Genomic DNA, 26547 nt, shown 5'->3' on the forward strand with positions numbered 1-26547 from the left:
ATCTGAGGAGTTTAAACAACCTCAGGGTAAAACCACCTCCACAGCTCTGCACAGGGCCTGGGGAAGAACCATCACTCCCCATACTCCAAACCCACTTTCATTTAGCCTGGGAATTCTCAGCCATGGGAGCTTCCAGCCCTGGAGCTGCACTCACCAGCCCTGCAGCTGCACTCACCCGCCCTGGAGCTGCACTCACCAGCCCTGGAGCTGCACTCACCAGCCCTGCAGCTGCACTCACCCGCCCTGCAGCTGCCCTCACCCGCCCTTGGACCTGCACTCACCCGCCCTGCAGCTGCACTCACCCGCCCTGGAGCTGCACTCACCAGCCCTGGAGCTGCACTCACCAGCCCTGCAGCTGCCCTCATCCGCCCTGGAGCTGCCCTCACCCGCCCTGGAGCTGCACTCACCAGCCCTGCAGCTGCCCTCACCAGCCCTGGAGCTGCCCTCACCAGCCCTGCAGCTGCACTCACCAGCCCTGCAGCTGCACTCACCAGCCCTGCAGCTGCACTCACCAGCCCTGGAGCTGCACTCACCAGCCCTGGAGCTGCACTCACCCGCCCTGCAGCTGCACTCACCAGCCCTGCAGCTGCACTCACCAGCCCTGCAGCTGCACTCACCAGCCCTGGAGCTGCCCTCACCAGCCCTGCAGCTGCACTCACCAGCCCTGCAGCTGCACTCACCAGCCCTGCAGCTGCACTCACCAGCCCTGCAGCTGCACTCACCCGCCCTGCAGCTGCACTCACCAGCCCTGCAGCTGCACTCACCCGCCCTGCAGCTGCCCTCACCCGCCCTGCAGCTGCCCTCACCCGCCCTGCAGCTGCACTCACCAGCCCTGCAGCTGCACTCACCAGCCCTCACAGCCTCGTTCTCCAGCACCACCCTGTTGAAGATGAAGCGGATGTACTTGGATGGGGACGGTGTCCTGGGGCCCTCCTTGCCCAGCAGATGCAGGATCTTGGTGGCCAGCACGGTGTGCTCGCAGTCCTCAATGAACTCGCAGAGGTGAGCCAAGCCTGCCTCCTTGCTCTCAGGGTTCTCCTCGATGATGCTGATTATACAATCCACAATGGCTCTCTTGTATTCAAAGCCACCCTGGCAAAGGGAAATCAGGGACAGTGACCCTCTGATCTGAGCGAGGCGAGGCTCCCTGATGCTTCAGTGACTGCTTGCCACGGAGAAAACAATCATTTGTACAAATTGGGGTAAGGAAAGGTGTGCTGCATGATCTCACAGAGCATTCCCAGCCCCCCGACCCATCAAGGCACAACATCTGAGCATCCTCAGCTCTAAATCCTGAGCATTTCACACAGGTCCGACCCACTCAGGCACATCTTTCTGTGCACCCACCGACAGAAGAGACCCTTCCCATCACCAAGCAGGTTCAAATCTGCCAAAACACCCCCCAGAGCAAGTGTCACACGTACATCATCCCTGAGCATGTTGGAGAGGAAGGTCATCATGACACTGTGCTTCCGAGGGTACTTCTGGCACAGGGCACTGATGGCCTGCACAACCACAACCTGCAGAGCAACACAGAAGGACAGGGGTCATGTGTTTGTTTTCCTAGGAAAAACACAGGCTTCTATCTCAAGTTGTCACCTTGATTGATTAAATCCATGCACAAGGATAAAAATCAGGTGATGGATTCTCGGGGTCAGCATGTAACAACTTTGTGCCAGGGTGCTGCTAGACGTGGCTCTGGCAGAGAGACTGGAATTTAGGATGGAATATGTTAACTCAAAGGCCTCCCCATCTGCCTTCCTTCTGCCCAGGGATGATCATGATGCAATTTCAACTTGTCACATTCTGTCATTAAAACTCTTTGCAATTTCAAATTTATCTAATACTCATTTTTCTCATAAAAACAAGGCCTTAAGACCACTTTAATCAGACTGATTTTGCAGAGACCTGCTGTGCTCCTCATGATGTAACAGGTACAACTGAACCATCCTGAACTAATTTATTACCAGTTTAGTCACTATAAAACTTACAGATATGGTAGAAATTTAGAATTCACAGTTCCCTAGATTGATGTGATATAAATTCAATCAGAACAATTAAAATCCTTTTTCCTCTCTAAAACAACCAGAAAGAAGTACAAGATTTGCAGGATATTGCACAGGAGCCAGGAATCCACCAAATGATATTTTTCCTTTCTTGGACTGGTGGGAGGAAAGGACACAGGATATTTAAGCTGGAAAGCAGAGCACTGCACCTTCTGAACTTTGCCCTACCAAACTAAATCACCGAAGCATTAACAGACAGGAAAAGCTTGATAAAAAACAAGAATGGGAGAAAAACCTGCAGCTGGAAAGAGCAGAGGCCTCCAATGCCACACCTTAAACTCATCTGATATTTCTGACACGAAGGAGGAGATCTGTTTCATGAGCCTGTCCACGCTGCTCTCGCTGCCCGTCTTCAGCAGCGTGGTGATGGCCAGGGTGGCGATGCTCCGGTTGGAGTCGGTGATGAGGTTTTCCAGGTCCAGGTTGCAGGCAGTGACTGCAGATGGATGCTTCATGGCCACCTGCAAGGAATGCAGTTCCAAAATGATGTGGGAGCAGGAGCATCCTGCAGTTCAAAGCATTTGATGCAATCAGAGCTCAGGGTTTCGGTTTCAGCGTTTTAAATGAATTTTAAGTTACAGCTCACGGGTTTGACAGTCACAAATTGCTGCTGTTGTGTTTTGCAGCTCTGCGATCAGAATATTTCCTTCACGTGGATTTTGTAACATTAAATATCCAGGATTCTGCTTCCTTCCAGCTGAAAGCTCACAAATTATCTAACTACAGCTTGTTATATCCCTGTGGTCCAGAAATCAGCAAACACAGCCCGAATGCAGAAAGATTTCTGTCACACCAGGAGATCTGGCATGGAAAAGCCAATTCTCCAGCATGGAAGAATTCCAAATAAGGTCATCACAGGGGCAGCTGCTCTGCTTGAGGTAACACATCGTTAGGCACTGTTGGCTAGCTCTGAACTCAGAGAATGAAGTTTATTCAGAGGTTTTGAAAGCACTCACTTTATTAAGGGTCCGGACGGCTGCGTAGCGCAGGACAGGTTTGGGAGAACTGCAGAAAAGTTGCAACACTGGGGAAAAAAAACAAACAAACCAAAAAACAAAAGGATGACCTCTTTCAAAGAAAGGGAATAGAGTAGAAAGTCTAATGTATCTCCATTCAACTACACACTGCTAAATAGTCATGCAGCTCTATGCATAATTTATCAGGAGCTTCACATGCAGGTTAAAAATAAACTCCTGGGTTTTATCCTTCTACCAGTAACAGGAGGGTTCTACAGTTGTCTTTACATTCCAGGTCTATAGTCCAGGTGGAGGAGAATTTTCCCAGAGAAACTGTGGTTGTTCCATCCCTGGAAGTGTCCAAGGCCAGGTTGGACAGGGCTTGGAGCAGCCTGGGATAGTGGAAGGTGTCCCTGCCCATGGCAGGCACTGGATGATCTTTAAGGTCCCTTCCAACCCACACCATTCCATGATTCCCTCCCATCCCAACTTCCTGCAGCTGGATAAAGACAAGTATCACCCTGTGCCACCTCTACTGCCATTTATCTGGATGAAACAAGGAAAAAGGATCTCATCCAAAAGCCCTTTAATGTGGAGACAATCAGAAAATTCAGGGTTTGGGTATTGTAATTATGCTGTATTTTCTCTCAACTTCTTTATTACCCTTTGTTTCAGCTGCTGCAGGGGTACAAAGGGCTGTGACCAACCTGACACAGCAGGTGCCAGCTCCCTGGCCGTGCAGTTTGGCAGGTGGATGATGGCAGAGGCAGCCTCATAAATCACCATCTCATGCTTGTTCCTCAGGCAGCTCTCGATGAAGTCGAACAGGGGACTTTCATGGCTACAAACACAAGAATCCCAGGATCTTTTAAGCTGGAAAAACCCTTTAAGACTGAGCCCAAGCATTATCCCAACAGCTACAGTTCTGTCTCTGTGGAGATTTCCACAAACACTGAAAAAACGCTGCTGTTTCCAAACTCTAATTGATTTTTCTATTTCAAATTCTGCCTCTTACTTACCCCTCTTCAGACTCCTTGAGGAGTTTGCTTGCAATCCTGATCAGCATGCAGTAGGCAAACTGGGATTTCAGCCCAGATTTGGTGAATTTATTCAGCATCTTGGACACAGCCAGGCGGTCGTTTTTCCTAAGGTGATAGAGCAGCCCCAAAGCATGATACTATGGAAGGGGAAACAGAGGGGCAGGCACTGAGTACAGCTGGAAAAGCCACGTTACGACATCAAAGAGGGGTAAAAATTGCTCTTTCCTGGCAGAAATACCTTCTAACCTCAACTGAGCTGAGTTTCCTGACAAGTTGCAAAGATCTGCAGTGTTTCCTTCCCCTTTCTGTCCACTCTCAACTATTCCTGAAGATCCAAAGAGCCACAAAGTTATTTCCTTTTTTTTTCCCCCCATTAAATATCATAACTTCAAAGGTTTCAACTTTGCACAGTCACACCTGCATTTCTAAAGAACTCCACATCCAGGATATCCCAAGGCCCTGAAATGACAGCTGACCTCACAAAAACCCTCGAGGCCTTTCTGATGGAAGCACAAAGGAACATTTCTAGTTCCTTGCCAAGTTATTTTTGGGGTTTTTTTCCCCCCTCATAAAGCTGATTTACTGTAAGGCTTAATGAAGCTGCTAAGTGGGCAAGAACAATGCTGATTTTACAGAATCCTTCTGATCATGAGTCTGCAACAGACAGAATAATTCCATTTCTGCAGATGTCTGGAATATCTGTGCAGAAATTTTGCTCCTGGGGAGATGTTACTGATATTTGGGTTCATCTTTGTGGTCCTTCTGCATCTGGCAAAGTTTCTGAAGGCCAAGAGATGCTCATTGGGAGGCAGTGAGATAATTTCCCAAACTTTTTGAGCACTCAAGATTCAAAGCCCTTCTGCAACCAACCACTGTGGGACAGGCAGCAGCATTCCAGCTGTCAGAAATTTAGCAGGAAAAGGGAAGAGAACTTCAGAGCCAGCTCATAATTAACAACCTTGTGCTGGCATCATGGTAAAACTCATGATTTTTTTCAAACAGTCGAGTTGTTTCCCACAAATCACAATCCTTGCTTTTAAAAGACTAAAGGAAAAGAAGGTATTTTTTCTGAAGTTTTCTTAAGAACTCCCAGAATGTCACGAAACCCCTCCAGTGTTTTTAGGGCCAGCCACCCTCAAACACACCTGTACCATGATGTTGTCACTGGAAGCTGCTTCCTGAGCTTCATTGATCCACCTTTTGACCACGTCATAGCTGATCTTCATCATGTGCTGCAAAAAAATTGACATTGGAGCCAAGCTCACAACAGATTTCCCAGCACAGCCAGTCTTTATCCTGTAAACTGTGATTTTCATTACATCTCAGTCTCAAACTACCACGCTTCCATTTCTACTGATAAAAATATGAACTAATGAGATCTTTCCCAGCCTTTTCTCCTAAACAAGGGAGAGGAAAACAGAGGGGATTCCTTCATCTTTTGCCCTCCTGGTGCCTATGAGCAGAAATAATCCTGAATTGCAGTTTTAGCAGGTGATTTCATGGCCCCTCCCCAGATAAATTCATGTTCTACACTGACTGCAAAGATGATGAGCATTTTGCACTAGAAATTATTATGATTGATGTACTCAAATGTGAAGGAAGGAATTTGAGGAGAGAAAGGAAACTCTGTTTTTCCCTTATTTTCCAGTGAGATGAAGAGTCATGTCAGAGAAAGAACAAAACAAACACAGCAGACTCACCTTCCCAGCTGGACACAACCCCAGATTTACAAAAATCTTCTGCTTTACTTACCAAGGAAGACACCAGAGCAGAGCTGGACACGCTGGGGACTTTGTCCACAATGGCCTGTTTCATGTACCTCTCGATGGCTTGTAGCATTGTACCCTAAGAGGGGGAAAAGAGGGAAAAAGGGAAGCATGGATACTTTGGAGAAAGAGTATAAAAGCAGCATAAGGCAAAAATCCACATTCAAAGGACTCTCAGCAAAAATCTTGAGTTAATTCTGCAAGGCAGACATGGGTTTGAGCTGCCTGGTCCTGAAGGTTCAGTGACAAAGTCACCAGCAGAGCAACCCCAGATCAGAAAGGAGCTCCCAAATCTTCCAGCTGCACATTCCTGGTGCTCCAGTCCCACAGAGCTCCTGCCAGTGCATGGCATCAAGCAGAGCAATTCCAGATGGGAAATGGAGCTCCCAAACCTTCCAGCTGCACATTCCCAATGCTAGAGCCCCACAGAGCTCCTGGAAGTTCCATGGGGCATTGAGCAGAGCAATCCCAGATCAGAAGTGAGCTCCCAAATCTTCCAGCTGCACAAATCTGCTCCAGCTCCACAGAGCTCCTGCCAGTGCATGGCATCAAGCAGAGCAATTCCAGATGGGAAATGGAGCTCCCAAATCTTCCAGCTGCACACTCCCAGTGCTCCAGCTCCACAGAGCTCCTGCAAGTTCCACAGGGCATTGAACAGAGCAATCCCAGATCAGAAGTGAGCTCCCAAACATTCCAACTGCTCATTCCCAGTCCCACAGAGCTCCTGCCAACGCACAGGGCATTGAGCAGAGCAACCCCAGATCAGAAAGGAGCTCCCAAATCTTCCAGCTGCACATCCCCAGTGCTCCAGTCCCACAGAGCTCCTGCAAGTTGCACAGGGCATTGAGCAGAGCAACCTCAAGTCAGAAAGGAGCTCCCAAATCTTCCAGCTGCACATTCCTGGTGCTCCAGTCCCACAGAGCTCCTGCCAACACACAGGGCATCAAGCAGAGCAATCCCAGATAGAAACTGGAGCTCCCAAACATTCCAACTGCACATTCCCAGCGCTCCAGTCCCACAGAGCTCCTGCAAGTTGCACAGGGCATTGAGCAGAGCAATTCCAGATGGGAACTGGAGCTCCCAAATCTTCCAGCTCCACAAAGCTCCTACCAATGCCCCGGGCAACAAGCAGAGCAATCTCAGATCAGAAAGGAGCTCCCAAATCTTCCAGCTGCACATTCCTGGTGCTCCAGTCCCACAGAGCTCCTGCCAGTGCATGGCATCAAGCAGAGCAATTCCAGATGGGAAATGGAGCTCCCAAACCTTCCAGCTGCACATTCCCAATGCTAGAGCCCCACAGAGCTCCTGGAAGTTCCATGGGGCATTGAGCAGAGCAATCCCAGATCAGAAGTGAGCTCCCAAATCTTCCAGCTGCACAAATCTGCTCCAGCTCCACAGAGCTCCTGCCAGTGCATGGCATCAAGCAGAGCAATTCCAGATGGGAAATGGAGCTCCCAAATCTTCCAGCTGCACACTCCCAGTGCTCCAGCTCCACAGAGCTCCTGCAAGTTCCACAGGGCATTGAACAGAGCAATCCCAGATCAGAAGTGAGCTCCCAAACATTCCAACTGCTCATTCCCAGTCCCACAGAGCTCCTGCCAACACACAGGGCATTGAGCAGAGCAACCCCAGATCAGAAAGGAGCTCCCAAATCTTCCAGCTGCACATTCCTGGTGCTCCAGTCCCACAGAACTCCTGCCAACACACAGGGCATCAAGCAGAGCAATCCCAGATAGAAACTGGAGCTCCCAAACATTCCAACTGCACATTCCCAGTGCTCCAGTCCCACAGAGCTCCTGCAAGTTGCACAGGGCATTGAGCAGAGCAATTCCAGATGGGAACTGGAGCTCCCAAATCTTCCAGCTCCACAAAGCTCCTACCAATGCCCAGGGCAACAAGCAGAGCAATCTCAGATCAGAAAGGAGCTCCCAAATCTTCCAGCTGCACATTCCTGGTGCTCCAGTCCCACAGAGCTCCTGCCAGTGCATGGCATCAAGCAGAGCAATTCCAGATGGGAAATGGAGCTCCCAAACCTTCCAGCTGCACATTCCCAATGCTAAAGCCCCACAGAGCTCCTGGAAGTTCCATGGGGCATTGAGCAGAGCAATCCCAGATCAGAAGTGAGCTCCCAAATCTTCCAGCTGCACAAATCTGCTCCAGCTCCACAGAGCTCCTGCCAGTGCATGGCATCAAGCAGAGCAATTCCAGATGGGAAATGGAGCTCCCAAATCTTCCAGCTGCACACTCCCAGTGCTCCAGCTCCACAGAGCTCCTGCAAGTTCCACAGGGCATTGAACAGAGCAATTCCAGATCAGAAGTGAGCTCCCAAACATTCCAACTGCTCATTCCCAGTCCCACAGAGCTCCTGCCAACACACAGGGCATTGAGCAGAGCAACCCCAGATCAGAAAGGAGCTCCCAAATCTTCCAGCTGCACATTCCCAGTGCTCCAGTCCCACAGAGCTCCTGCAAGTTGCACAGGGCATTGAGCAGAGCAACCTCAAGTCAGAAAGGAGCTCCCAAATCTTCCAGCTGCACATTCCTGGTGCTCCAGTCCCACAGAGCTCCTGCCAACACACAGGGCATCAAGCAGAGCAATCCCAGATAGAAACTGGAGCTCCCAAACATTCCAACTGCACATTCCCAGCGCTCCAGTCCCACAGAGCTCCTGCAAGTTGCACAGGGCATTGAGCAGAGCAATTCCAGATGGGAACAGGAGCTCCCAAATCTTCCAGCTCCACAAAGCTCCTACCAATGCCCCGGGCAACAAGCAGAGCAATCTCAGATCAGAAAGGAGCTCCCAAATCTTCCAGCTGCACATTCCTGGTGCTCCAGTCCCACAGAGCTCCTGCCAGTGCATGGCATCAAGCAGAGCAATTCCAGATGGGAAATGGAGCTCCCAAATCTTCCAGCTGCACACTCCCAGTGCTCCAGCTCCACAGAGCTCCTGCAAGTTCCACAGGGCATTGAACAGAGCAATCCCAGATCAGAAGTGAGCTCCCAAACATTCCAACTGCTCATTCCCAGTCCCACAGAGCTCCTGCCAACGCACAGGGCATTGAGCAGAGCAATCCCAGATAGAAACTGGAGCTCCCAAACATTCCAACTGCACATTCCCGGTGCTCCAGTCCCACAGAGCTCCTGCCAACACACAGGGCATTGAGCAGAGCAATTCCAGATGGGAACAGGAGCTCCCAAATCTTCCAGCTGCACACTCCCAGTGCTCCAGCTCCACAGAGCTCCTGGAAGTTGCACAGGGCATTGAGCAGAGCAATCCCAGATCAGAAGTGAGCTCCCAAATCTTCCAGCTGCACATCCCCAGTGCTCCAGCTCCACAGAGCTCCTGGAAGTTCCACAGGGCATTGAGCAGAGCAATCCCAGATCAGAAGTGAGCTCCCAAATCTTCCAGCTGCACATTCCCAGTGCTCCAGCTCCACAGAGCTCCTGGAAGTTCCACAGGGCATTGAACAGAGCAATCCCAGATCAGAAGTGAGCTCCCAAACATTCCAACTGCTCACTCCCAGTCCCACAGAGCTCCTGCCAACACACAGGGCATTGAGCAGAGCAATCCCAGATAGAAACTGGAGCTCCCAAACATTCCAACTGCACATTCCCAGTGCTCCAGTCCCACAGAGCTCCTGCCAACACACAGGGCATTGAGCAGAGCAATCCCAGATAGAAACTGGAGCTCCCAAACATTCCAACTGCACATTCCCAGCGCTCCAGCTCCACAGAGCTCCTGCCAATGCAGAGGGAACTGAGCAGCCCTCTCTAGAGCTCCATTACTACTGTAAATTACACCGTGCAAGAGAGCAGTTTTGGGATTTTAAACCCACTCATCACCTTTCCCACAAAGTGTCACAATTTGTACTCACATCAGTGATCCTGCACAGAGCTCGGATGGCCGGGCCTCGATAGACATCCTCCTTCCCTGTCATGTCTTTGGTCAAACTGAAACCATCAAAAACATCCTCTTAACACTTCTTTAATGTCCCCATGTCTCACTCCTTTTGTGACATTCACCTCATTTAGCTGTTAATTGCTCTAGTCTGGCTAGGAACAACTTCTTAATAATCAGCTTAATTTGAGAGTTATTAACATCAAAATCTGGGGAAATACAGAACTATAAAATGCACAGTCCACTGTATTGCTTTGCCATGGGCCTGGTTTGTTTAGCTCAACCATTCTCTTTCTGTTTGTTCTACACAAAGTTTTGATTTAGAAATCGTGAACAAAGCTCAGTTTGGTTTATTTTATGTATTTCTAAAGCTGTTCAGCAATCACACACCACAGATCCAATTTTTGCTCTTGCAACAGCTGCAATGTCTATTTTTGAAGTAAAAAAAATTTGAGAGTTCAGCTGGGAGAACGAACTGGGCTTTGCTCTGCTTTTCTTTAATTGCTCTGACAGCAAAGTCACAGCCTAAGTTCTGACAAGTCCATGGAGCAGCAAGAATGTTTAAAAAACAACCCCAAACACAAGAAAACAAAGTGACAACCAGCTGATACACTGAATTCTCCTGCTTTTTTAGCAAAGTGTAATATCAGAGTGGGAACAAAATAACATTTCAGGGGGTGGCACATACTCTGTATCACAGAACTGCTGTATCCTTACAAAACCTCAACACTGTAGCAGCCAAAACAAACCCAGGGAGATGCAGCCCCTTTTCCAGAGCTCTGATCCCACCTTCTGGAGGGTGTCCCACCTGCTTGTGACAATGATGACATCCTCAGAGATATTGGCCATCTCTTTGATTGTGAGGTAACACATCCTTCTGAGGGTTTGCTGTGGAAATGAGGTGCAGAGAAAGATTAAACTCAATGGCAGTTAGAAGTTTTAAAAGATAAATAAACATAAAAATTAAGTATTTCACTTTAAAAGATGAATAAGCTTTTAAATAGAAGATAATTCTTTTCAATTCAAAGTTATAAATGTAAAACTACATTTGATAACTGGATAAGTGCCAAACTCCTTGATATCAAACAAATCAGAAGAGTAAGACATAAATATTTTGTAAACTGATAAGAACTAATACAAAAATCCACGTTAATTATCAAAGAAGTGATGCATCACATCTGTACTCAGAAGCCTCACAATTACCAGTTAAAAGCTTTCAAAATAACTTTGTTACTGTAAAAGAAAAATAGAAACACACAGGGAGTGCTGACATTAAGTCTTTGCAAACAACTGATATTTGTATTTTAAAAACCCCTCTCTTCCTAAAATGTGGATATGAGAAGCATTCCAAACACTCTGTATTTCCAAAAATTTTGTTTCATCTTTAAACAGCTTCCATGGACAAACCTCTAACAAACAAACCATTTTTAACCAAAATTAATGAGCCCCATCACATGAAACACACTGCTCTGAGTTCTTATACTCTGCAGAAGAGATCACAGAAGGACTTTACATTCTGCTGAGCCCAAAGTTGAATTCCAAAATTCAATTCCCAAACTATTCTATGATTTTTAGGGTGTCCTCACCCCTTGCCTCGATGAGAACAACAGAAGTTGTTCTAGGGAACAGCAGCCTTTGATCTGCAGGCAACTTTTAAATTCTATTTTGAGTCAAGCAGATGGTGATGATTTGTAAGTGGAAGCAACAATCATCAAGTGACACTGATTTGTAAATTCAGGCTTTGTCATTATCCCCATTTTTATACCAGTAATTACCTCAGAACCCACCTCCATCCCCAAACCAACCCACAGAAGTAACCACACGTTATTATTCAGCCATTTGTTTCCAAACCAGGAATTGCCTCCAGAGCTCCTCCTTTGAAGTGTTTGCCTCCCACATCCCAAGATCCAAGTGTTTGGCAGCTCCTGCAGGCCCAGACAAAGGCAGGGAGAGGCAAAACACCAGGTACTTACATCATTAGACTGAAACAATCTGGTCATGGCAAAAAAAGCTTCTGTGGCTTCCGTGGTTCCAAAGTGTTCACCCTGGAATTAGCAGAGAGGAAAAGCAGTCATTATTCAGCTCCCTTTTCTAATGCCCTCCCACACACCAGGAATCTTTTCTTGGAGACTTCCTCGTGGTAGAAACCATCCCTTCCTTGCTTTCCTTCCCACGGAATCCACAATTGCCTCCACTCTAAATGCCCTCCACGGGGATGGAATGGTTTCCCAAGGAGTTTTCCCTGTGACAGGAAGAGGTGGGAAACTTCTTTCCCACTAAAAGCTCTCAGGAATATTCATTCTGGATAGAGAGAAATCCAACCAGTTACCTGGTTCAGCAGGTACAGGATCTTGGTAAGGATGTGAAGGCATCTTCGTGGGTTTATAGGGGTCTCATTGAACAGCCGTGCCTGGAAATGAAACATAAATTCTGCTTTTATATAACCCAGCAATAATTACTTCTCTTTCAATATCAAAATTAAACAAATTTGTTTCCAGCCAAGCAGCTTGTCATTTTTATTTGTACTAAATATGTGTCCCAGAGAATGTGGTCTTGCATCTGTAGTTTGCAGCAATCTGAACAAAGCACAAACAACTCAATTTGCCATCTGGAACTAGCAAAAATACCTCAAAATAAAACATTTTTTCTTCAGGAAGAGCCCCCTGAGATGCCACATGTCCATATGGAAGACAGAAGCCATGTGTCATCTAATTACCCTAAAAAAAACCACCCTCATTAGCTGTAGATAAAGCTAATTTATTTACACTCTCTCTGAGATTTTTAATTACTTATATGAATTTAGCCATTCACGTTTCCCCACAATCATTCTGCCACACTCCTTGAAGGAAAAAATAAATAATTAAACAGCATTATCCTGTGATAATTCCTACCTCCTGAAGCACAGCACTCTTCTCCAGATGCTGGAAAGGATTGGAGCCACTACCTGAGGAAGAAGAAATGTCTCAGTTGAGGAAATGAATTTCTCACAAACCCCAACAGATCTGAACATGCAGGAACAGCCCCAAAATTTTACCAAACCACCTCAAAACAGGGACATTCCTCTTTGGAAAACTGACCTTGGCCATCAACAGCTTTGAATCCACTTTCTTAAGGGGTATATTCAGAATTATAGAAAGAATGAAGGAAAAAAAAAAAAAGGAGAAGAAGAAGAAAATAGTTTGCTATTTAATTTGCCTTTACATAAAACTATTTCCGTTTTCTACTTTCCTAATCCACTTATTTTTATTCCTTCAGGCACCAAAAGCACTGAAGGCATCAACACAAGAGCTGCTGATCAGGACATTTTTATTCCTTCAGGCACCAAAAGCACTGAAGGCATCAACACAAGAGCTGCTGATCAGGACCTGAAACAGAACTGAAACCACCTCTCAGACATGTAAATCCCTCCACAGCCTCACTTCCACTCCTGATCCTCTCCCCTCAAGCAGGAACTTCTCATTTGCAGGTCATTTATTCCTCAGTTCTCACATCCCAAGCAGAAGGAAACCGAGAATGAAACAGAACTCAACCCCAGCTGGGCACATTGGGAGCTCAGAGCAGCAGCACAGAAAATTCAAAGCAGCACCGGTTACTGTAGGGAACACAGACTTCACTTCCACACGTTTGGAAGGGACTTTCCAGGGACGCCTTCCACAATCCCAGGGTGCTCCAAGCCCTGCCCACCCTGGCCTTGGACACTTCCAGGGATCCAGGGGCAGCCACAGCTTCTCTTGACAACAAGATCTGCCCTCCTTGGGTGCTGCTGAGCACAGGGAGATGGGGCCAGAGGCTGCCTGAACTCCCTGTTGTGAGTTCCAGATGTGCAGACAGAGAAGGTCTGGAAAGGCTTCTCTGAAGCCTTTTGGATTTTGCTTTGTGTAGCAAAACGACTAAGAAAAAAGTTCATTTTCTTGACATGCATCACAACGCTGTCCAGGTAGTGATATAAAAATAAATACGTGTAATCAATGCTCTCTTCTTCTCTGAGGGAAGAAACATCTGCACTGAGCAGAGACAGGGATAAAATCCTCTCCAGAAACCAGCTGTGCAAACAGGGCGAGCAAACAGCCTCCAGTTCCTTTGGATTTGTCACCAGAGGAGAGAAATACTTTGACAGTCAGTTCTTACAGCTGAAGCACAAATACCCTTGAGCTGTGAGAGATGGGAGAGCACAGAACCACGGAATGGGTTGGGTTGGAAGGGAATTTAAGGTTCACTTCCACCTCCTGTCACGAGCAGGGACACTTTCCATAGATCAGGTTGCTCCAGCCTGGCCTTGGCCACTGCCAGGGATCCAGGGCCAGCCACAGCTTCTCTGGGCACCCTGTGCCAGGGCCTCCCCACCTCAGCACCTCCCTCACCTCAGCATCCCCTCAGCTCTCTCATCCCCACCCCCCCGTTCAGCTCAGCACCCCGGTCACCACAACCCTCGCTGTCACCCCAGCACCCCTCAGCCCGCTCCTCAGCCCAGCCCCCTTCCCCTCAGCCCCAGCCCCCCCGTACCGGACTCCTCGTCCTTCTTATCGAACTTCTTGATCATGGCGGCCCCGCTCCCGCTCCCTCCGAGCGCCGCCGCCTCAGCAGCCCCGCCGGAAGTCCCGCCCCCCGCTCTGCCACCTGATTGGGCTGCGGCGCTGTCAATCAACACCGGCGCCTTCCGCCTGGCCAAGCCAGGCCCCCACCCGCGAGCTGAAGGGGCGGGGCCAGAGTGAGGGCGAGTCTTAAAGGAGCCGCGTCGTTATTTTGTGAGGGGGAGTGAGGCTTCACTGCCCGACAGAGAGACAAATGAATAGATAAAGAGAGCATCTGAACTTCTGGCGGAAAAACGGGAACTCACGGGGAATTCACAGGACAATCCAAGTCTCAGACCCTTGGCAAAAGCCCAGGTAAGTCACAAGTAACTCCTATGTAACTCATACGTAACTCATTTAACTCCCATGACAAACCAACCATTGAGCCCCTTGGCAAAAAAACTGTGTGATTCCCATGTAACTCACAAGTAACTCTCACATAACTCTCAAGACAAACCAACCATTTGAGGCCGTGGGCAAAAAAAAAAGGATTCCCATTAATCTCCCAAGTAACTCCCATGTAACTCATGTGTAACTCACATGTAACTCACATGTAAATCCCAAGTAATTCCCATGTAATTCCCGCGTAACTCATGTGTAACTCACACGTAACTCTCATAACGAACCAACCATTTGAGCGCTTTGGCAAAAAAATGGCCTCAAGTTGTGCCAGAGAAGGTTTAGGTTGGATATTGGGAAAATTCCTTCATGGAAGGGGTTGTCCAGCCCTGGCACAGCTGCCCAGGCAGGGGTGGAGCCCCCATTCCCAGAGGGATTTCACAGCCCTGTGGATGTGGCACCTGGGGACACGGCTCAGTGGTGGCCTTGGCAGCACTGGGAATGCTGGGACTGGACAAGTTTTCCCTAAAATAAGAGGAATTGGGATCATGTTGCTGCTTCCGAGTGGGAATAACTCTGTGGAGCTGGAATGCCGATCCATAGGAGCAGGTTTGCCCGTGGAGGAACTGGTGCTGCCTTCACTCAGCAGGCTGGGGAGGCTGGAATTCTCCTTTTCATCCTGCAAGGAAAATAATGTCATGCTTTGCACCTCTGGGGATAAAAGGAAAACAGGCAATTCCTTAGGAATTGAATTAGAATGCTCCTGTTAAATCCAGCAGCAGTGACCTTGGAGAGGCTGGAGCACGAAGCCATGAGCCCATTTTTTAAGGAACTTGCTTTGCAAAGCTGGATTTTTCATGGTATTTTAGGAATGTGGTGATAAAAACTGTTTAATTCCATCCCATTTTCCCGACTTCTCCTGTTGTAACACAATCTCCTGACCTTCACGTGGGATTTTTCCACGATCCAGGGAGTTGTGAAAACAGGTTTTTAAACTTAACCCTGGTTTTTCCTTGTGCTGCTGAGCCAGATTTAACAGCCCAGACAATTTTGGGCAGGACACAAAGAGCCAAGTGACCTTTCCTGGCACGTCCAGCTCAAGTGGGAACACATCCAGCTCCCAACACAATTACTTCTTCCTGAAGAATCCCCTAGGGGATAAATTAAGATAAGCTGAGTGGTTTCCAGTTCAAAAAACAAATAGACTGGAATGATGAATGAGTGCATTCAATGCCTTTTGAACTGAGAAAAAAATCAACCCATAAAAACATCCTGGGAGTCAGGGGATCACTTCAAGCCTCTGCTTTCCCTTCCCCATTCCTTATCTTCAGTATCTTTGGCGTCTCCAGTCTGCAGAACTGTTTCCCATTCCATTGGGAAACTGGGCAAGAAGATTGGCAGAGCTGCAAAGTGACGGCCAAGGATCTCCAATATGATTTTATGGAATGACCTGAGGGATTTGGAAACTTCCATCCCAAAGCTGCAACACGTTACCGGTGCCTTTCCAAGTGGGAACTGTTCTGCTGCATTCCAAACCCGAGTGACAGAGAAATTCAGAGCAAACTGGGTTTCTTTTCATTGGAAAATTCGAATTGGTTTGTCCCACTTCCCTGACATCACCCTTGTTTCCGTGGAATTGTGGATTTGTGCTTTCTGTGGATAAAAATTCCAGTGGTTCTCGCTTGGATCCGAGGGTTGTAAGGAAAGGGCTTTGTTTTACTCTTCTGAACACCACCAACAGATGGGTTTCTGAAACAAGGGGGGTACAGGAGGGTTTATTTCCTAAAAGAAACTGAGAGGTGTGTTAGAATATATAATATATAATGTATAATATATATAATATATAATATATAATATATAATATATAATATATAATATATAATATATAATATATAAATTCTATAAGATATGATATATAAGATATAAGATTATATAAGATATGATATATAATATATATTATATGTAATATGTAATAGATAATATATAATAAATAAATAATATATAATATATAATATATAATATGTAATATATAATATATAATACCTAATACATAAGATATATATAATATATATGATATAAGATATAAGATATAAGATATATAATATATAAGATAAAAGATTATATAAGATGTAAGATATATAATATATTATATGTAATATGCAATAGATAATATATAATAAATATATATAATATATAACACATTTAATATATAAGGTATAAGATATAATATATAAGATATAATATATAAGATTATATAAGATGTAAGATATAAAAGATATATAATTATATAATATATTATATGTAATATGTAATAGATAATATATAATAAACACATAATATATAACACATATGTAATATATAATATATAATGTATAATATATAGCATGTAATACATAATATATATTTTAATACATTATATATTATAGATTATATTTTATAATTTTTAGGTTGTATGTTACATAATATATATTACTTCATATTTTATATGACATAGCAAATCATGTATTGTTTTATGTATTATTATTGTACATATTATATGTTATATATTATGTTACATATGATATATAACACATATAACATTATTATTATATATAATATGTATTTTATATTACAATTTATTCTACTATATAATGTTATGTTTATATTGTTTCATTTTTTATGCATTATATTTTGTTGTACATTATTATAGATATTAAATCTATATATTACATACTATGTATATAACTTATATTACATGTTGCAATGTGTAATAGATCTAAATATAATATGATTAATATAATACTATGTTTAGTAGACTGTATAGTATATTGTAGATGATATTTTAATGTATATATTGTTATTAAATATATTATATATTACACGTTAAATATTACATGTTATATGTTACATTTATTATATATATTTATATTTTGCATGTGTTATATGCATTATATTCTATAATATTACATTATACCATGTTTAATAAACTGCATAATATTTTATATAATATATTAAAATATATTAATAATTTTTAGAAAATATTTTATAAATATAATACAAACTAATAATATTTTATATAAATACAAGTAATATTTATGTATATAATATTTATATATATTATGTGTATTACATAAAATTATATTATATTTTATATATCTATGGGATATTATTCATTATATTTTATCATATATTACTATAAATTATAAAACATAAAGTATATTATGGGAGGGAAAGGAAGAACAAAGCTCCTGAAATCCACCTGTTTAAATAATTAATAATAATAATAATAATAATAATAATAGCAATATTATTATTATATTATAATATATTATATTATGTTATGTTATATTATATTATATTAATTATATAATATATATTATATATATTGTATTATGATATGCTATGCTATATTATATTAGTCTAATATATAAATATATATTAATATTTAAGAGAAAGAGGATTCAAGAGGTTCCCTCTTTATGGAGAAACATCCAGTTCAGGATCACAGCATGTCTTGATTCTCATCCTAAAATCCCACTGCAGCACAGTGCTGATATTGGTCCTTTCCTGGAGTTTACTGTGGCTCCAGCAGCAAAATCCCTTTTTATTATTTTAATTAAAAATGCTATTTAATTATTTAAAGTATTTTTAATATTTTTACTATTTTAATATTTATTTACTTCATATGTTTTTATTTCTTGGCATTGATTCATTGAACAATTAAATGCATCTCTTAAAACACAAGTTGCTCCTTACGAGTCGTTCTCCTTGCAAAGAAAGGAGAAATTGAGGATTCTTCCCTTTCAGTGACATCCAGTGGTTTAAGAAAACAGGGAATCAGTGAGGTTGGAACACCACATAAATCCCTATATTTTTTCCAGGTTGGACAGGGCTTGGAGCAACCTGGTCTGGTTGGATCAAGATGATCTTCAAGGTCCTTCTGAAGCATTCCATGGATTTTTGAGCCTGGAAATCGTTGTGGAAATCTGGTGTGGAGCAACTCTCGGAGCTGCAGAGATGAGGTCTTAACCCTTGGGTAGGAAAAGAACTAGAAAAATTATAAATATCAGCAAAAAAAGATGAATTACTCCAAAATTTAGTATTTTAGGGGGTCTTTTTGTCTCTATAAATCCCATGGGATTTGTGCAAGAGTTTTATCCATTGAAAAGAATCCCCAGTCCTCCATCTCATTAAAAACTTAAAAAAATTAGGGATAGGGATAAAAACTTAGGAATTAAAACCAGAAAGAATTAGGAATTAAAAGTTAAAAAATTAGCAATTAGAAGCTAAAAAATTAGGAATTAGAAGCTAAAAAATTAGGAATTAGAAGCTAGAAAAATTAGGAAAATTAGGCCTGAGACTCCTTCACCCTGACAAATAACTTTTTCCTACCACATAAATTGTTCCAACATAATTTTTCCAGAGTTTTTTACTCCCTGGCTCAGATTTTAATCCATCCTGACTGTTTATACTGTAATCACATCAGTGTGGAATTAACTCCAGAAGAATTTACTGCTCTTTTTAATTGTATTTAATTTATAATCAATAGTGGCGTGGTTATTTTTATCCAGGTATTTAAAATGGCCCTTGGCTTCAAACAAGATTTTTCCTGCCAAATAATTAAATCCACTCTGGATTTACTATTACTATTTATAAATATTACTATTTATTTATTAATACTCTGTTTACCAAATCCTTCTCATTCCTTGTCCAAACTTTTGTCCTCTGCCCCAGTTTAATTCTGAATTTGATTAATTAATGGGATTTCCTACTTCAAGTAAATGTCTCGGCTCCAAATATTCCATTTTTGGGGGCGTGGAAGGTCTTAATTCCATCCTCTTGGGATAATTCCAGGTGTTAAAGCTCCAGGGATGTGGTTGAGGTGTTGTCCAAGCCCTTCCCTCACAGTGTTCTCCATCTCCCCACCTCTTTCCAGCTGCCCTTGGATCCACATCCCAAAATCTGGGATGCCTTTATTCCTGAGGAAGGATCTGCTTCTCAGTTGTGTTTTCCTGGGTTTTATGCAAATAAAGATGGTTTTTCTGTGTATTTACAGTAGCAATAATAAGAATTAATAAGAAGGTTAAAATAATAATAATATTTAAATAAAATAATATAATAATCCTTCCCCCTTAAATATGAATCTATTTTAATATCAAATTATTATTATTTATAAATATGTATTGACAATCCCAATAATAATAATAAGATAATAATAATAATAATAATAATAATACCTTGCCCTTAAAGATGAATATTTTTAATAAAAAATTATTATTATAATATAAACAGGTATTAACAATCCCAATAATAAGAACTAATTAGGATAATAATAATAAGGGTTAATAAGAAACAGGGGAAGAAAATAAAGAGGATAAACAGAGACACAAACCCAATGAACCAACAATGAGGCCAAAGACAAGAAGCAACCTCATCCCTCACCCCAGCTAATGGGCTCTCAAAACACTGTGGGGGATGAAATCCATCCAACAAAGAACAAATTTGCCCTTTCAGAGGAAATTCCTCCTTCTGACCCCTCCAGTTTAATGGTTTTCTTTGCTGTTGACCCTGGGGGCAACTTTGAATTTCATATTTGCTTCTCTGGATCTGCTCAGGAGCCCCAGATTCTCCTGGAAAGCTCCTCACCAGCACCTGATTTCTTTGTTGTTTTCCATGGTTGAAATTGTCACACCCTGCCTGGGGTGAGGTTGTGGTGTCACCTCTGGTGACCTTCAGGAGCAGCAGCATCTCCTTAATCCTCTGCTGAAGAGCTTTTAATAACTCTCTGTTATCGTTTTAATTACTCTCTGTCCTTACTCACATCCTACATGGCATCCTAAACCCACCGATTTTGGAGCCCTCAGCTCTTCCCAGCGTCTCCCCAAGCCCTCAGGAGCCTTCAGGAAAGGCTTTGCTGTGGGTGTGCCACAGGATCAGGATGTTTGTTCTCAGGGTTTATTGTCCCAGGGTTGCAGAGGAAGAAACAATCATCCAGCAGGGACAAGCTGTGGATGCTTCCCAGCCTTCGTCCCTCTTCCTAAAGAGGCTAAAAGCTGTTGCTGTCGTGCTCCCAATGCTGGATTTGCCACCTAAAATGTGAGGTTTCATAATCTCAGCCACCTGCAGGCAGAAAATAGTTCCAAAATAAATCCCAGCCCACTCACAAACAAGTTTTCCCTGCATTTTGTACTCCACTTTAATACATTGTTTCCTTCAAATGTTTGTAAAAGCCAATGAGAACACCACAACATAAATTCCAAGGGGAATATGTGGATTTGTACAAGTTTTTCCAGTGATTTAGCACAAGCTTATAGTCAAAATTTCCAACTTATTCACAGCTGTTGATAGCAGAGCCAAGTTGAATTTGACAATTATCAACTTTAAAGATAAACTTGAATCAGAAAAGTTTTCCCACCTGACTGGAATTTATTATAGAAGGGGAAAAGGAAACAAGCCCCACTTGATGGACATTTATTTATTCCTAAAAATGAGGGTGGAAAGATCAGTACAAATCTTCCCTTTTCCTTCTCACCCTCCGAGAATAAATAAAGGTATGAGCAGAATTAATTTTGCTTCAGGAGAAACTCTCTGGGAATGTTATTTGCAAGGAAAAGGGGATGTGTCCAAGCCTCCAGCTGGAAATTTCACCACCTCATGTTTTGTCAGTGCTCTTCCCTCCTAGAACAGCATCAAACAGTTTAACTGAATAAAGTAAAGGCTTGTGACCCAAATCTGCTCATTCTCTGTGGGAAATGGCTGCAGTGATTCTCAAAAACATCCTCATATCCAAGAACTGAAAGTCCCCAAATCAGAAGTTGAGACCTAAAGCAACTGTGAGGCCGAAAACCCCCGGGTGCTTTTGTGGGTGCTTTCCCCTGACATGGAAAAGGAGTTGAGGTTACAAAACAATTCCTCTGGAGATCCCCTGCGAGTCCGTGAGCCGAGCACATCCCACCCTGCTGCTCCCCTGGCTCCTGCTGGGTTCCTCAGCTCTGAGGTCACACTTCCCTACACTCCAGCATGGAATGATTTCCCTTGGAAAGCCCAGAATCTCTCCAGCCTGATGCCCTAAATGCAGCAGCAGCTCGTTCCCACAACCAGGGTTTTCTGTTGGGCAGCAAAACCCCCCCATTTTCACCAAATCTGCCAAATTCCAGCCAAAATAGGAAATTTTCATCATGCATCAGTTTGTAAAACTGCAGCAAGCGTTAAATTTTTGGTTTTCTCAGAGAATGGCCTTGCCTACAATGCTTAGCACTGGATCTACTTCCTTTTCTTGTTTTTCTTCTCCTCCTCCTTCTTCTTCTCCTTCCTCTTCCTCCTTTTCTTCTTCTTCATCTCCTCCTCCTTCTCTTCCTCTTCCTCCTTTTCTTCTTCTTCATCTCCTCCTCCTTCTCTTCCTTCTTCTTCTCCTCTTCCTCCTCCTCCTTCCATTGCAGAGGATCAATGATTTCAAAATTCCCACAACACAAAATGTTAACACTGGAATTTCTTCCTGGAGAAGGAAAAGCCTCCATCCCTCTTAATTTCCAGGGGCATATTTTGACTTTTCCAGGTGTCTCCAAGTGCAACTGGCAGCACTGCTTTGGGACAGAGTCTGGGCCCAGCCACTGCTTCTTGCTGGATTAATAGCAGGTAATTAAAATGAAAGTAATTAACTTGATGGGAAATCATTCCAGGCTGCCAACCTGAGCTTTATAAATCATTTCTTGGAACTATTTGCACTCAGTACATGGAATTAGCAGGCATAAACCTGGGAGGATCAACTCACATCCTGAGCAGCTTTTATGTACTTGGTGCAGGAACTTGTGGGAGCTGATAAGAAATGAAATAATTCCTGGTTAAATCCCCAAAGGAAAATAAAAGCTGATTCATTACCAGAGTTTGGACCTTTCTGCTCCTTGAGATGGAGTTTTGATTTCTGTTTGCTGGAAAATGAACCCAAAGGAATATTTGTGCCCAGGAAGGAGATGGATTCTCATCCCTTCTGCTGGCATCTTGAAACAAGTGGTTTGTCTCCCTTTGGACACGGGCCTAATCTCTAGTCCTGGCTTAAAATTCAGCTTTTCTTACCCAAAAATCTCTGGCTCAAGAGTCACAGCTGACAACACAAACTTTCCATGAGCTACATCCAAGGAGAAACCTGGAACTCCTCAACTGCTTCCAGTGGTGCATCCCTCTGCTTCCTCTTCCTTGGAGCTGCTCTGGGGCCTCAGGAATTCCCACATGGATCGTGAAATGTCCCTTGACCAAACCAGCTGGACAGGGAAGCATCCTTTGACCATACCAGGAACTTGTGCATGGAAAAACTGGGAGAAATTGTCCATATGAAGAGCCCCAGTTCCCTGAGTGAGATGAGGAACAAGGGATAATGCCTTATTCCCTGAAGGCCTTAGAATATCACTTTTAGCCCAAGTGGAAAAGTGCCATTGTCAGCAGAGCTCTGAAAAAAAAAATCCCTCCAGTAATTCCCATCTTGGGTTATGGCCAGGATGGAAATCTACTGGTGACTTGCAGGAAATCATGGAATCATAGAATGATTTGCAAAGGATCTTAAGGATCATCCAGTCCCACCCCCTGCCATGGGCAGGGAATCTTGCACCATCCCAGGTTGCTCCGAGCCCACTCCAACCTGGCCTCGGATGCTTCCCGGGATCCAGGGGATCTCTGGGAATTCCATTCCAGCCCCTCCCCACCCTCCCAGCCAGCAATTCCCAATCTCCCATCCAGCCCTGCCCTCTGGCACTGGGAAGCCATTCCCTGGCTCCTGGCCCTCCAGCCCTTGGCCCCAGTCCCTCTGCAGCTCTCCTGGAGCCCCTTTAGGCCCTGCAAGGGGCTCTGAGGTTTCCCTGGAGCCTTCTCTTCTCCAGGCTGAACATTCCCAGCTCTCCCAGCCTTTCCTCCCAGCAGAGCTGCTCCATCCCTCTGATCATCCTGGTGGCCTCTGGACTCTCTCCAACAGCTCCATGTCCTTGGCAAGGTCCATCCTATAATTTATTACATGGATAAATGAGCACCAGGTCAGAATCAATTTAGAATGATTTATGTGGAGACTGGTGGTGAGGAGGGTGCAAAAGGATGAGGGCACAAAAGGTTTCAGCTGCACTTAATCATTGACTGATTTAACATTTACTTTGATAGGATTTGCTCCAATTACAACAGTGATTTAATTATAGATCCCAGATGGAAATATTCATCCTTTACTCACTGGAGGGGATTGAAATCTATTCATACACAGAATTACATATTGAGAAGGGATTGGTCCAGGCTGGGGGATGAAGGGATGCAGAGCAGCCCTGGGAGAAGGATTTGGGGTCTTGGGGGGTGAGAGCTGGACCTGCCCCAGCCCAGAACCCCCCCAGTCCTGGGCTGGTCCCAGCAGGGGAGGGGGGATCCTGCCCCTGTGCCCCTCAGGTGAGACCCCACCTGCAGAGCTGCCCCAGCCCTGGGGACACAGCAGCAGGACCTGGAGCTGCTGGAGAGAGTCCAGAGAGGCCCCGGAGCTGCTCCAGGGCTGGAACCCCTCTGCTCTGGAGCCAGGCTGGGAGAGCTGGGGGTGCTCACCTGGAGAGGAGAAGGGTCCAGGGAGAGCTGAGAGCCCCTTGCAGGGCCTAAAGGGGCTCCAGGAGAGCTGCAGAGGGACTGGGGACAAGGGCTGGAGGGACAGGACACAGGGAATGGCTTCCCAGTGCCAGAGGGCAGGGCTGGATGGGAGATTGGGAATTGGGAATTGCTGGCTGGGAGGGTGGGGAGGGACTGAAATTCCCAGAGCAGCTGTGGCTGCCCCTGGATCCCTGGAAGTGTCCAAAGACAGTCTGGACGGGGCTTGGAGCAACCTGGGATAGTGGAAGCTGTCCCTGCCTGTGGCAGGGGATGGAACAAGATGATTTTAAGGCCCCTTCCAACCCAAATCCATAATTCTGTGAAATTTATATTAAAAGCTGCTTTTGCCAATACCTTTGATGGTGGCGATGATGAGAAGCCCAAAAATTGCTTCTCAGATGTTCTAAGCACTTGAAACCAGACAACCCCTAAAGCATGAGCTTGGTGGATCCCTTTGGAAATCCAGATGTTGTGTCCAGCCCTTGGTTTTCTCCCTGCCCCAAGGGAGGGATGCCTTAGGATTACATCCTTGTCCTGGATGGGATGGATCCTTTGATGCAGTGCCTCGGGGGGCAGGGCACCAAGGGCATCCCATTTGTGGGATGATCCCACAAATCAACTTGTCGGGGAAAATTTCCTGTCTGGCCATCCAGGAGCTGCTCTGGAACTCACAGTTGCTGAGCTGGGAACGAAGCCTCTTCCCAGCTCCACCCCCACACTCACAGGGTCAGACCGGGGTTTCTCACTCCAGGTTTCCCATGGCGGAGGCTCAGATGTCTGAATCCTTAAAATAATTTAATCTCAGTGCAATAACTAAATAATAAAACAGCAGCTCGAGCTGGGGCCCCTCAGGAGAGCCCCCGAACAAAAGACACCCTGGGTTTTTCACCCTCACATTCCAAGCACGGAAAAGTCTGGATTGCTCCACTCCTGCTGTGGCTCCGAGTGTCCGGTCACTTGGCTGGACTTCATGTCCTTGTGCCCTTTGCTGGTCATTTGCCACCTCACATTCCCTTGTCCTCAACTCACATCCTCTTGTCACCACGCAGAGCTTGCCCTGCAGCTGCATCCCCAGTTACCAGCACTGAGTGCCTTCCTCAACAGCTAATCATTCCCTAGCTCTGGATTTTCTTGGAAAGGCTCAAGGATTTCTGTGGAAAGGCATTTTAAATGTGCTGTTCTCAGGGATCACTACCCTCTGGTTCAACCAGTATAAACTCTCACCCATCTGTGCTTATCTCCTGGAAGACTGGCAGCTGCAGGGCTCATTTGCACCAGGAGCACCCAAATCCTCACCTGGAAATTTAGTACGCGATTGGACTTTTTAAGTCATTCGAAGGAATTCTCGAGAAGAAGGGCAAAGTCTTTCCAGACCAAATTTTCTTTGTCAAAACCGGGGATTATCACGCTCAGCTCTTGTGTAAACGCTGTGAACCCTGCCCTGGTGATTGCTGTTTGTCACGCTCATCATGTGGCATCCCAGCCCATCCAGAGTACAGCCACAGCCTTCACCAGCCAGCCTCGGGAATCTGGGATAGCGCTCCGCTGGAGTGGAAGCCCTCCGCCGCATTTTCATCTGGAATGTTTCTGAGCACTACCCTCAGGCGTCTCCTCCTTGTTCTCCAGGCTCACGTCGCTCTCTCTAAAACACATTTGGCGGGGTCAAGTGGTTTGTCACGGGTGCAGCCTCTCTTCTGCTTCAGGAGGGGTTAACTGAGGTTAATTCTCCTTCCTTGATGGCAGAGGGAGAATTTATTCACCTCTCACGAAGACATGGGGAGTGGCCATGAAATGTTACCCTGCAAATGACCCTTTGCTTTCCCTTTTCTAGACCCGTGGGGGCTATTTGCTGGTGCTCACTGACAAAATAAAACAACGTGAGAATAAACAAAGAGGCCACCAGCAAGGAGCCGAGTTGGGGAGGATTTGTTGTGAGCAGGATCTGTGGGATCTGAGTCCTGGGAATGCTGAGGGATGGAGCCCGACCGCAGGAGCTCTGCAGAGCTTCCAGGGCTTGATCAAAGCTTGTCCATTTTTGAAGTTTGTGTGGGGACCAGCACGTTCCAGCTCCAGCATTGGGATTCCTGCATCCCAAGGACATGGAATCCCCACAGATCCATGGCCAGATCCTGCCAGGTATAGGAGGCAGGAATAGCATCCCCCCAGGACACCACGATTCCCTTGGATACCACATTCCCCTGGGCAGGGAGTGCTGCCTCATCTCCTGCCAGGACTGCATCTCTTCCCAAGGTATTGCATCCCAAGAGTACCACGACCCTCCTGGGCATTGCAGTGGCCCTCGATATCGCATCCCCCCAGGCGCTGCTTTC

At 45.0% G+C, this 26547-nt stretch overlaps 1 protein-coding gene and 2 long non-coding RNA genes across 4 annotated transcripts in view; 1 reads left to right on the forward strand and 2 right to left on the reverse strand.

Annotated features, from left to right (window-relative positions):
- COPG2 (COPI coat complex subunit gamma 2) overlaps positions 1–14311 on the reverse strand; it is a 22207-nt gene extending 7896 nt beyond the window's left edge. The window contains exons 1-14 of the mRNA XM_069033897.1: positions 14229–14311; positions 12617–12669; positions 12055–12135; positions 11699–11770; positions 10534–10613; positions 9703–9778; positions 5815–5907; positions 5208–5294; positions 4042–4199; positions 3730–3863; positions 3023–3090; positions 2339–2527; positions 1425–1520; positions 849–1092 (exon numbers count right to left, since the gene is read on the reverse strand). Coding sequence (XP_068889998.1) covers positions 849–1092; positions 1425–1520; positions 2339–2527; positions 3023–3090; positions 3730–3863; positions 4042–4199; positions 5208–5294; positions 5815–5907; positions 9703–9778; positions 10534–10613; positions 11699–11770; positions 12055–12135; positions 12617–12669; positions 14229–14265 — 1468 coding nt within the window. The 5' untranslated portion in view covers positions 14266–14311. The remainder of the gene's footprint in view (positions 1–848; positions 1093–1424; positions 1521–2338; positions 2528–3022; positions 3091–3729; positions 3864–4041; positions 4200–5207; positions 5295–5814; positions 5908–9702; positions 9779–10533; positions 10614–11698; positions 11771–12054; positions 12136–12616; positions 12670–14228) is intronic.
- Positions 14312–14345: 34 nt separating this feature from the next.
- Positions 14346–23244, forward strand: LOC138120943 (uncharacterized). Its single transcript, XR_011156004.1, has 3 exons — positions 14346–14611; positions 18496–18650; positions 22170–23244. It is a non-coding gene; the product is annotated as an uncharacterized lncRNA (long non-coding RNA).
- LOC138120935 (uncharacterized) lies at positions 19315–26524 on the reverse strand. 2 transcript variants are annotated; one of them, XR_011155998.1, is made up of 3 exons: positions 25514–26524; positions 20461–20703; positions 19315–19626 (listed from the first exon to the last, which is right to left on the reverse strand). It is a non-coding gene; the product is annotated as an uncharacterized lncRNA (long non-coding RNA). The 2 variants fall into 2 exon arrangements; XR_011155997.1 differs by having other exon boundaries at positions 20461–20734.
- Between the last annotated feature and the right edge of the window lie 23 nt (positions 26525–26547).

The sequence above is a fragment of the Aphelocoma coerulescens genome, chromosome 1A (assembly GCF_041296385.1).
Source record: "Aphelocoma coerulescens isolate FSJ_1873_10779 chromosome 1A, UR_Acoe_1.0, whole genome shotgun sequence".
NCBI lineage: Eukaryota > Metazoa > Chordata > Aves > Passeriformes > Corvidae > Aphelocoma > Aphelocoma coerulescens.